Here is a 12217-nt window from a genome sequence, read left to right as displayed (position 1 = left end):
AAGCCTTTTGGTATTGTTCCAGTAATGTTGAAATGAGATAAAGGCCTTGCATTCTGCATCCCCATCATCTTAAGAGCTAATGGAGGAACTAATAATAATGGGTGTTTCAGCTGCTGCAAAAATAAAATTTCCAGCATCCCCTATACCAGTTGGATTGATCTGTAGAAAGACACAAAGCTATTTCTGCAATCTTAACTAACTTATTTTGAAAGAAATGCAATGTACTGTCAAGTTTGCACTGTCTAGAATTCATGTGGTAAACACGAAAATTGTCATTTATTCAAACTCCACTACAGCAGTAAAGGCTAACTGCTAATTGGTTGCTAAAGGTTAGATACATAACTTCAAAAACCTTCTATAGTGATGGATGATAATTTTTTTTAGGTCAATAAAACTAAAACTGACCTTAATTATCATGCACAATGCAGACCCAAGCCATCCACAAACTAATGTCCTTACTCATGACCAGGCGGTCTCATAACACTACCAGCTCTAATAATCTATATATCACAAAATGTGTTCATAGTGATGGGATACTTCATTTCAGTTGATATCATTCACTGATGAGCTACCACTGTCCCACCCAACCACTGGTATAAGTGGCCTTAGCCTTTATTCTCACCTCACACATTTGATAGAGAAAATGTAACAGTAACTTGCAATGTTATGTATACAGCAGCATTCTAATAAAATGTGTCATTTTTTAAAGTTGTTTTTTATTTTAATTATTACATATATATATTTACTAATCAGCCTTACATTGTGACATTTATATTGTATGTGTACTGTATATTTTGAGTCGGTTCCTAAGCTCAGCTAAGAGAAAGCAGCACAGAGTATGTTGCCAGAAACACTTGTTTGTAGCTGTGAGATATTGCACACACACACTATTTTGTCATGTTAGTGCAGCTATAGCCTGTATTTTTCAGTAGAAGTAGCTCATGTGTTTTTCTTTGCATCTCAACAAATTTTCCTGGCAGTACTTAGTTTGAACGCTAATGGGGTTATCTAATAAAATACACTACGTTTGCTCAGGGGCAGTTAGCAACCAATCAGCAGGCAGAATTTACTAGTCACCTATACGTATCTTCTTGGGTGTCATGGGTTACTGCTCTGGGCAAATTTAGTGCTTTATATCACATATGACTGGCATTTTAAAATGTTTGGATGTCTTTTTATTCCTTTTCCTTGTTTACAAAGGTCATGTACTATTGCTTGCAGATTCCTTTGACAGTTCTGTAGCTTTCCCCATGCTTCAGTAAGCAACAGTGCTTATTAGTCAGTGAAGCCCTGGATGATATTCACAAGGGTTTCTCAGGAGCTGTACTTTCACCTTAATACTATTCTGAAATAAAGCAATAGTGTTTAACAGGATCGTTAATATTTTCCAAAAATAGCAAACATTTTACAAATTCTATCAACTTTATATACATACATACTTGTACAGACCTATCAATACATATAACAGGCATGTTTTCTGCTTTATTCACCTAAACGCTGTGCTATTACATAGTAACATAGTAAGTTAGGTTAAAAAAAGTCACACGTCCATCAAGTTCACGTTTTTAACTATTTTAACCTGCCTAACTCCTCTCCAATTTGCCTCAGAGGGGGAAAAATGCCTGACTCCAAAATGGCAATCAGACTAGTCCCTGGATCAACTTGTACTATGAGCTATCAGGGGCGTAACTATAGAGGAAGCATACCCTGCGCCTGCAGGGGGGCCCAGGAGGTATAGGGGCCCCACGAGGCCCTAATTCATATACCGTTTCAATAAATATTGGTAAAACAAGTCAACTGCTAAAAATTTTGGGGGCCTGAAAAATAATTTGCTGTGGGGCCCAGTAATATCTAGTTACGCCACTGGCTATCTTCCATAACCCTATATTCCCTCACTTGCTAAAAAGCTATCCAACCCCTTCTTAAAGCTATCTAATGTATCAGCCTGTACAACTGATTCAGGGAAAGAATTCCAAATCTTCACAGCTCTCACTGTAAAAAACGCCTTCCTTTTGGGAAATTCATTCTCATTTTCCCACAGCCCAAAGTCATAGGTGTAACTGGCAATTTATGTCATTGATCATAGTGTGTAGTAGGAAACACATATTGTAAAGTCCAGTCAGGGAATGATGAATAATAACAGTAAAATAACAGTAGAATACTAAATACTCATCTGTCGCACATTGTCCTTAATCTTAATAATGATGTGTATAGTGGTAACTAATAATGTGTCGATTAGTTGTTACCCACCAGTTTCAATACAGCTCTCTTCTAGGCAGGTTTAATAATTTTTCAATCCAAAGTCTGAGAGACCCATTTAATCACAGGTCGAACTTCAAATTCATGTGAATTTGTCTTTAACTTGAATATACTCACAATTCGACTGGGAGGTCATTTAAGAAAAAATTTGAATGTTTATTATTTGATTGAATAATTCCAACCCGAAAATTCAAATTGTAACTGATTTGTATTCGATTTGTATGAATCGAGTTAAAAAAAACAAAAAAACTTAAATGTCAGGAAGGCTATTAAAATCTTCAAATTGTTCAAATAACCTCTGCCATTGATTTCTATATGAACTCGGCAGATTTTACGTAATGAATATTCAAATTAGGACAGTTTCCATGATCGAGGTGTGATAAATCTCACATTGGGATTTATATTTGAATAGGGGGATTAAAATTTGAATGTGTGAATTTTGAAACTCTAAAATTTGAATTTACTATTCGACCCTTGATAAGTCTGCCTCTGAGTGTGTACTTTTTTCTACTGGATCTTTGTTCCTTTATTTCTCAGAATACACTGCAGATTCATCCAGCATGCACTGACATCATTTATCATTCTGGTTTAAAGGAGAAGGAAACCCTTTTGCAAAAAAACCCATACACCTAGCCCAGGGAAAATGCCCCATACTCCATACTCACCCCTCGGCGCAGATTCTTCCAGCGGAGTTGCACGCATCTGTCTTCTAGCTCCTCTGTAAGATGACTGGGAGATCGGTATTTCTGCACATGCGCAGTTGGAGCAGTTTGCGACTGCTCAAAAAGGGTTTCATTCTCCTTTAAGATGTCTAATGACAAGTGAAATATGGCAAAAGGGTGTGCAATCCCCATTTATTATAATTATAATAATCCCCATTTATTCTAAGTTCCCAGAACTAATCCTCAAAAACCACAACAGGGATGTTATTTTTATCAGTTTTTATCAGATTGTAACAAAAACAATCATGAACATCATAACATAGTTATTTATTTAATTACAGAATTAGAAACTGATCCGAGATTCAGCAAATGTGTCATTCAGCAAAGGAGACATTCAGAAGCAACTGTAGGTAGCCAGCATACAGTATGCTATGGTCAGCCTGTTAAAGAACTGGATACAACCCTTAGCTTTTTGTTTCTTTAATAGACAGATTTGCAGTAGGATAGCATCTTCTTACAACCCATTAAATATACAGAACAAAAAGCAAGCAACATTTCTTAGAAGTCCAAATGCAACTGAAGTGTGTCACATGAAAAATGCAAGATCGCATGCCACGAGGCAACAAATGGCAATACCCACTAGTACACTGCAATTCTTTGAACAGAAATTTGCTTTAAGTGCTTTGGTGCTATGAAAAACAGCTTACTGGCTCACAGAGCTTTATTCCTGTGACAGTCAAACATAAATGACTGAACTTCCAGACAAAAGAATAAACGGTTTCCCTTAAAATAACAAAAATGCACTAGATTCCAGCTGGCAAATGATTTTAACCTTCAATTCGCAGGCTTGACATAAATGATTTGTTATTGCCTGCTCTTGGAGCTATATTATAAAGGGGGTGTTTACCTTTAAATTAACTTTTAGTGTCATGTAGAGAGGAGACAATTTGCCATTGTTTTTCATTTTTTATTATGTGTTTTTTTTAGGTTATTAAACTTTTTATTCACTAGCTCCAGTTTGCAATTTCAGCCACCAGGTTGGTAGGATCCAAATTACCCTAGCAACCATGCATTGATTTGAAGGAGAGACTGGAATATGCAAAGGAGAGGCCTAAATAGAAAGATGAGTAATAAAATGTAGCAATAACAATACATTTGTAGCCTTATAGACCATTTGATTTTAGATGGGGTCAGCAACTCCAATTTGAAATCTGGGAAGAGTCAGAAGGAGGAAAATAATTCAAAAACTATGAAAAACAAAAAATGAAGACCAATGGAAACATTGCTTAGAATTGGCCATTCTATAACATACTAAAAGTTAACTTAAAGGTGAACCACCCTTTAAATGCCATTGGAGTGATACAATTGTCTTCTGACCATTTACAGACTCCAAAGCATGGCTACGGCTTTACAAATGCCCACATCATGGTAGTTGAAGTAACAAAGGCCTGCAAATGTCAAAGCAGACAAGGCAAAAAGGCTGGTGTTGGCCAGCTTAATCTTTGCATCACCATGAACATAATCTGTTACCACCTGTCCAAGTCCCCTATAAAACAAAAAGAAAAAACAGGAGAAAATTAGACATACACTTATATAGTAATGAGAAGGGGAACTATTTCTGAAAAGCTGATTTTCGGCAGCATTATCAGCTTTATTGTACTTTATGATCTCTTTTAATTTTTCTTTAGCTGCCAGCAATCCTTGCTCACTACATGTAAAAGACACATGGAGCACATACAGTGAGTGCACAATAGACTGAACCGAATGTTTAACTGCACTTTGTTTAATAATGAAAAGAGTGTTTACTTTAATTTCATTACCAGTGTCCATGGAGAGTTAATGCTGCAGCCAATGAATAGTCCACGGCAGCCCCAGGGTACAGGTAAGCTGCTGGTAAAAGTCCCAACAAAGCAACACTCAATGCTCTTTCACTGGTCCAGTGCAAAGAAGCAGCTTTTGATGCCGCTATAGAAAACAGAATAGATATCATTCAAACAATTACGACTTACATTGCAAAAAAAGAAGGCTTTTTGCATTTTTTTTGGCAAAAATGTTAAGGTTGAGGGGAAAATCGACTGAAATCAATAGAGAATGCCACATGAATTCAAAGGCATATTTTGTGCACAAGCAACTATGATCTCATGGATTATAGTCTGTTTAAAGAAATATTAACAAACACTAATAAAAAAAAAAGGGTAAAGTTCCCTTTACAAAACAAGACTATCATAAATATTGTTCATGAGGAACTGTAGATTAGTGTGTGGTTTAGTTTCTACTTGGAAAAAAAGTAAAAAAAGGCATTGCTATGATACAAAAACCTTCGAAACTGAGCTGGCAGTCATCCACCTACTTCAGGATTTGTTTTTGATGTCGCTGAGAACAACTAGGAACTCCACGATACATTCCAACTACAATTATTTCTCAAAACCTATGTTCGCAGGATTTATAACTTACCATGGTGATTTTGGGAAGTATGTATTTGAGAAGTCTGAACTGTGTGAAGATCTTGAGACAAACATGGCACTGGTCTAATGAGGAGAGATTTAAAGGCAGATGCTACAGAGAAAAACAAAAAAAGCAGACACTCAAGACTTCAAGAATAACCAAAAATAGTACTAAAACTAAATACTCTTATATGCGTATATCCCACACAGAAACAACTATAGTTTCCACTAATGACCTCAGAAAAAAACAAAAAAAACAAAAAGGACAAGTGGCCACGGGCAGATCAATGACATATGAGGGGTAATTTTTTTTTTTATGCATGACATGACTGTTTTATTATAATCAGTATTATATATAAAGGTCGAAATTCAAAAGCAGATGTGAACTTTACAGTCTTTAAAAAGTTGATGAGGTATTGAACAGAGGTTATTAGTGGTCATTTTTTTTCTTTTGTGTTTTTATTTTATTTAACTATGAAATCAGAGGTTCATTAGGTTCCCAAACAGCTTCTTACTGTTCTGCTATGGGAGTTAGGGACTGCCGGAGTGTTAGACTTATCTATTAAATAATGTCCAAACAAGAGCATACCATCTAAGAACAGACATCTATGATGTGTAAATTAAGCCCCACTCATAAAAGAGGAGGCACAAAAGCTCATATAGCAATACCTGCAAAAATGCAGGACACGGAGGGCATGCATTACCTCCCAACCTCAGTGCATTCAAGCATTGTGACGTTACATTTTTGCAGGGGAGAAATGGCAGGACATTCGCATATGCAGGAATTGCAGGTCCAATGGAGAACACCGCAAAAAAAGCAACTACATCTACATTGAGATTTTAAAAAACAAAAAACTATCGAAAATGTGTTATTTTATTATTAGCTATTAAATACAATACCAATGCCAAATATAAATGTTTAGTTATATTTCAGCTTCCTAGACATGGACAGTTCGTAAAATGATCAAGAGGTCAAGTGAACAAAGAGGGAAAACCGGGGATGTTTAAACAGCAACAACTATAGCAGTTGTTGAATTGCAGTTCAGCAGCTGGAGGTATATCTAGGTTGGACATCCCTGATTCATAAATTGAAAATATCTAGCAACAGGCCTGGGGCAAACATGCTCTTTAACCTACCTTAACAAACAGGTACTTCACGTTTAAACTAAAAAGGGCACTCCTTGTGTAACGTCACTGCAAAGCACAGGGCTGAATATGCTAAATACTTTATCGATTGTTTTATTCAGGAAAAATCTATGGTTTGGGTTATTTATTGAGCTACACAAGCTAAACGGGGATATTAAAGCTACTCCATGTTTGGTCCTTGCAAGGAATATAATAAACAGATAATATCCCTGCATAAAGCAATCCTGCTTATATTCATGTAAAAAGTTACAAAAAAGTTGGAAGGGAGGGGATTGTTTACTGGTAATTATCTTGCAAGGACCAAACAAGAAGTAGCATTTTAAAAAAATAAAAACAAACAAAACCGACTTTCCATGAATAAAACAAAGTTCGTCATAAGCCCTATTCATTGAATTCATATTGAACAAGAGGGTATTCTGAGACAACTGGAACATGCTCTACCTTTTTTATCTTTGTAGTTTTTACATTTTTTGTTCAGCTACTCTGCAATTTATTCTAGATACCACTCAGCAGTTTCTAGGACAGACTGGAAAACTGAAGAGGTCGGCATGCGAAAATAAGTATTAAAAAGTAACAATAGCAATAAAACTGCTTCACTGATTGAGCAATACATTTATGGCTGCCAGCAGGCCCGGACTGGCAATCTGTGGGTTCTGGCAAATGCCAGAGGGGCTGCTTTAAGGTGCCATAGAAAGTCAGTATTTAGTGGACTGGTGGGGGCTGTTTGGGCCTCTGTGGGGGCTGATTGGGCCGCAGTGTAACTGAAATGCAAGGGCCTATCTAAATTCTCAGTCCAGACCTGGCTGCCAGGGTCAATGACATCTACTTGAAAGCAAGAAAGAGGCAGGAAGGAAAGGGTAATAAATAATGAAGACCAATTGAAGAGTTTATTAAAAATAAATAAATTCTAGTACATGCTACAAGTTAACCTTAAGGTCAACTACTCCTTTAAGAGACATGGAACATAAAAGGTCCTGAAGGTCACTGACTGGTTTATTTAAAGGATACAATCATTATGGTGTTCAGCAGTTAGCGAACTACCTTCTATCAATACACAATGCAGCAGTTGTACAAGTACAATACAAGTTTCAGAACCCCTTGACTGAACAGAAGGTGAATTACATTAACTATTACATCAACAAGTGTGTTTAATCAAATAAAAATGGATGACCGCGGGCGCATTAAGGTTCTTTTTAACGCCGCCCACACAACCATTGCCACTACTTACCTCTATTAGCCCTGCATAGGGAACTCAATCGCAAGACAGTTACCATTTTGCCCCAATACCCACCAAGGACACCTACTGACCCGGAAACACAGCAGGATAGGGAGGAGCGTTTCTATAACACAAAATAAAAGTTATGAATGTAATTAGTATGTGACGCAAGCTGAGCAGCGAACACTTTCATCCCTTAAACAACTACCGCGAGATTTTGAAAGATATATACAAAAGCTCGCAGCGTGATTTTGAAGTAAGAGTTGGCACGCAAGCTTAGCCAATAGTAGTGGAGTTTTGCGTTTCAAGACTCGAGGCTATTGGTCTGCCGAGTGATTGATAGATTTCTTGGCTAATCCAAGCGCAGAATTTGACTCCACGCTTCCTTGGAGGTGTATTCTTGTTGCCGGTGGTGAAGGTCGTAGCTAGTGTAAGCATAGCCTTCATCGCAACATGTCTGACTTTGATTCAAACCTGGATTTGTCGGGGACCGGAGCGAATCCTGCCGAGGCTGCGGAACTGCAAAGGATGCTCGCGGTGGAACAGCAGAAAGCTCAGTTCACTGCCCAGGTGCGAGCCGGTCACCCACGTGGGGTTGCTTGTCTAACATACGTCATTTTGCAATGATATGCATCATTCAGCACGTCACAGAATAGTGCCTCTTCAGTACTGAAAAAGTGTTATACAAATTCAAATTTTATTATACTTCTACGAAATGGGGATGTGTTTAATGTGAAGTTGCTGGACACGGGTCTAGATATAGTGGGGTCATTTATCATTGACATACCGCCCAACTGTCCCTTTTTCGGAGGGACAGTCCCTCATTTGTACTGGAAAGTCCCTCTTTTCTCTGCACTGAACAGCCAGAAAAAGAAACAAAGTTTCTCACAGGCTTTTAGCAGAGAGCCCAGAACAGGTAACAGGTGCAAATAAGATACTTTGTAACAATTTTGAGACACAAAAACACAGTTTAGATAAGGAGAAATATTTTCAAACTTTCATAACCTGCCAAATTTTGTAAAACAAACATGGTAATTAGGGGGTGTGGCCACATAAAGGGGTGTGGTCACAAAAATTGCTGCGCTACGTGCGGGAAAACATTTTTTGTCCCTCTTTTTACTTCCAAAATGTTGGGAGGTATGCACTAGGCTAATTTGCCCAGGGGGTAGTAAAGTAACCCATGGCAACCAATCACATTTCTGCATTCATTGTTCTACTAGCAGCTGGCTATAACAAGCTAATCACTGTTGCTATAGGTAATTTTGCCCAGTGTTGATAAATGAGCCCCATTGTTTTTTTGCAGACATATTCCCTAGCGCTTCATAGAGATTGTACATCATATCTTTTGTCTCGGCCCCAGTGGAGCTTACAGTAACCTGCCACTCCTACTATTACTATTAAATGGTGAGTTGCCAGTTGCACACAGTTGCAATGACAGCTGGACCTTGCCACCAAAAACTTTAAAGGAACGGTAACACCAAAAAATGAAAGTGTTTTAAACAAATGACAAAATAATGTAGTGTTGCCCTGCATTGGTAAAACAGGTGTGTTTGCTTCAGAGATACTACTATATTTTATATAAACGAATCTTAGTTTCAGCAATATTCGGAGCAGGGATAGGTGGGCAACGAATAGTGTCTGCCACTGTTTTCTGGCAGGATGGCAGTAGAGGAGAAAACAATTGATGAGTAAAAGGTTTAAAGGGGATCTATGGTTGAAATCTACTGTATAATCTTTCCTAGGCTTTGGGGAAAGATTATAATGCTATTTGTATTTGCAATGCATTTTTTTTTGCATTGATGCTCTAATACAGGGGTCCCCAACCTTTTTTATCCTTGAGCCACATTCAAATGTAAAAAGAGTTGGGGAGCAACACAGGCATGAAAAAGTCCCTTGGGGTGCCGAATAAGGGCTGTGATTGGCTATTTGGTAGCCCCTATATGGACTAGCAGCCTACAAGAGGCTCTACTTGGCACTATACTTTTTGTGCAATTAAAACGTGCAGCCAAGCCTGGAATTCAAAAATAAGCCCCTGCTTTGAGGACACTGAGCAACATCCAAGGGGTTGGAGAGCAACATGTTGCTCACAAGCTACTGGTTGGGTATCACTGTTCTAAGAGCTGTTACCTCAGTGTATTCCTCCACAATCTGCTCAGTTCACTAGTACAGAAAACCTTCACGGCCTGACCCACCTACCAATGAAAAAAGGCGGTTATTTTTACAGATGCCAAGTCAGAAGCGCACACAGCTGAGGGAGAGACTCAGGAGCGAGGGGGGAGTCTAGCGTAGTGTAATACAAGCAATGAAATAACCTTACAGTGACATAAAACAGCACATTACTCGTTTTTTATTCCCACTACACTGTTACTGAATTAGTGCAGTTTCCTTGCACTCGCTGGAATGCTAGGACAGGTACCGTCAGAAAAAACAGGAAACAATTAGCTCAAGTTCTAAGGCTTAGGCGGGGGCGCTGCTGTGGGGAACAGGTACAGCACATCTATGGCCGGCATCATTCATTCCACAGTCCTGAAGATTATGCAACACCAGCATCTGTTACAGGTGCCCGTCCTAGAATTCCAGCGAGTGCAAGGAGATCACGCTGATTCTGTAACAGTGTAGTGGGAATAAAAAACAAGTAATGTGCTTTGCGAGCTCATCTCAATTTTCACCTGCATTATCAGACTCCAGGTGTGAAAAGGATTTGTATTCTGTTCAGTATTAGCCAAATACAGGGAAGAGGATTCAAGATTCACCCGAACCCTTATAATTTAAAATGTTTATTGCAGCAGAAACTTGGCACTTCTGCTGCATTTCTTCTGCAATAAACATTTGAAGATAATTGAGTATAGCTGAAACTTTTAGCCTTGAAGGAGAAGGAAAGCTACGGAGGCATTTTATTGCGAATAGATTAGCTGCAATAGTGCAAGCTAGAATGCTATATTTATTCTATCGAATGTTTTACCATACCTGAGTAAAAAGCTCTAGAAACTCTGTTTGTTTAGGATAGGAGCTGCAGTATTAACATGGTGTGACATCACTTCCTGCCTGAGTCTCTCCCTGCTCTGGGCTCAGATTACAGCAGAGAAGGAAGGGGGAGGGGAAGAGGAGCAAACTGAGCATGCTCTTGCCCAGGGCAATGAGGTTTAAGATGAAGGCAGGAAGTCTGATACAGAAGCCCATGAGTACACAATAGAAGGAAAGAAATGCAATGTTTCTTTTGACAGAGGACTCAAAGCAGCATTACTTTGGGGGTTTACTGGTATATTTAGATGGACCTTTCTGAAAAGGCTTACTTAGTTTTAACCTTTACTACTCCTTTGAAGCAGCTTGGGATATGAATGCTTCCCAAGAATACAAGTAAGTTGTTTGCCAAAGGTTAAATCATACTTGAATGTAGATTGTCAGGATTACAGAAAGTCTGTCTTTTACATTTGCCAGCTGCTTTTTTGAATCGTTTTTCTTCATTAAAAGCAAATCCTTTCCATGTGGGTGAATACATGTTGAATTTGATTATTTGCATGCTTCTCTCCAGGTTCACAATTTTATGGATGTCTGCTGGGACAAATGTGTGGACAGACCCGGAAACAAGCTGGATTCGCGGACTGAGAACTGTTTGGTTAGCTGTGTAGACCGGTTCATAGATACAACCTTGTCCGTCAACAATCGGTTCGCTCAGATTGTACAGAAGGGAGCACATTAACATATTTTCAGCTCAAGGACTTTTCTTCATAGTTCTTATTGTGGAAGCTTTGAATTCTACTTCACAGTTTAAAGAAGATTAACTTGACACAAGAGGATGAATGAACTGAATGCAATGCAAGGATACTTGGATGTACAATGTTACGAATTGCCCATTATATAAAAACATTTATTGCAATATTAGTTTGGTGAGGCTCAACAATGCTAATCCTTTATTTCTGGGTAATGGTCTAATTTGAACAAAGAGCATTTGCTAAACAAGTAATTACAAATTAAGTAGACTTTATTTTCTATGTATCAGATGCCAATCTTTTATTAATGACATTCAAAAATTTGTATGCAACAAAAACGTTAAAGGGGTTGTTCGCCATCCAAACACTTTATTCAGTTCAGTTGTTTTCACCATAAACAAATTCTTTTTTTCAATTGCTTTCCATCTTTTATTTTTACCATTCTCCCAAAATTGAAGTTTAATGATCCTGTCTCTAGTGTTTCAGTCTGGCAGCTTAGTGATCCAGGAGCATCTGAACTAGTACAATTTGCTACATTTAGTTGATACGTTTCTCAGCAGCATCTATGGAATATTAGCAACCTTTAATGAAACTCGGGGACAAAGATAACAAATGTCTGGCAATAAATTGTCCAGGTGATGATCAAGCAGGTTTAAAAGTCTCATAGGGGTGAGGGCCACATTCTCACAATGATGAGGTCCTCTCACTGATGTTCTGCATTCTCATATACGTGATCCAATTGTTTGGCCCTTGGGCCAAATCATTGGATCATCCCATAAT

The 12217-nt window shown here is 38.3% G+C and overlaps 2 protein-coding genes across 3 annotated transcripts; one reads left to right on the top strand and one right to left on the bottom strand.

Moving 5' to 3' along the window:
- Nucleotides 1-3185: 3185 nt before the first annotated feature.
- Nucleotides 3186-8340, bottom strand: sdhd.S (succinate dehydrogenase complex subunit D, integral membrane protein S homeolog). 2 transcript variants are annotated; one of them, XM_018226975.2, is made up of 5 exons: nt 8202-8340; nt 7740-7851; nt 5376-5477; nt 4742-4886; nt 3186-4467 (listed from the first exon to the last, which is right to left on the bottom strand). In XM_018226975.2, exons 2-5 carry the CDS (start codon nt 7783-7785, stop codon nt 4302-4304), a joined length of 459 nt encoding a protein of 152 aa, XP_018082464.1. In that variant the 5' UTR covers nt 7786-7851; nt 8202-8340; the 3' UTR covers nt 3186-4301. The 2 variants fall into 2 exon arrangements, with proteins under 2 accessions (XP_018082464.1, NP_001087943.1); NM_001094474.1 differs by lacking the exon at nt 8202-8340 and having other exon boundaries at nt 3885-4467; nt 7740-7792.
- timm8b.S (translocase of inner mitochondrial membrane 8 homolog B S homeolog) lies at nt 8124-11852 on the top strand. Its single transcript, NM_001097112.1, is given in 2 exon segments — nt 8124-8297; nt 11260-11852. Coding segments are annotated over 2 exon segments (285 nt in total). The 5' UTR covers nt 8124-8180; the 3' UTR covers nt 11428-11852.
- The last annotated feature ends 365 nt before the right edge of the window (nt 11853-12217 follow it).

Source organism: Xenopus laevis, chromosome 7S (assembly GCF_017654675.1).
Source record: "Xenopus laevis strain J_2021 chromosome 7S, Xenopus_laevis_v10.1, whole genome shotgun sequence".
NCBI lineage: Eukaryota > Metazoa > Chordata > Amphibia > Anura > Pipidae > Xenopus > Xenopus laevis.
The sequence above is the reverse complement of the archived record's forward strand: the minus strand, read 5'-3'. Positions and strand labels throughout refer to the sequence as shown.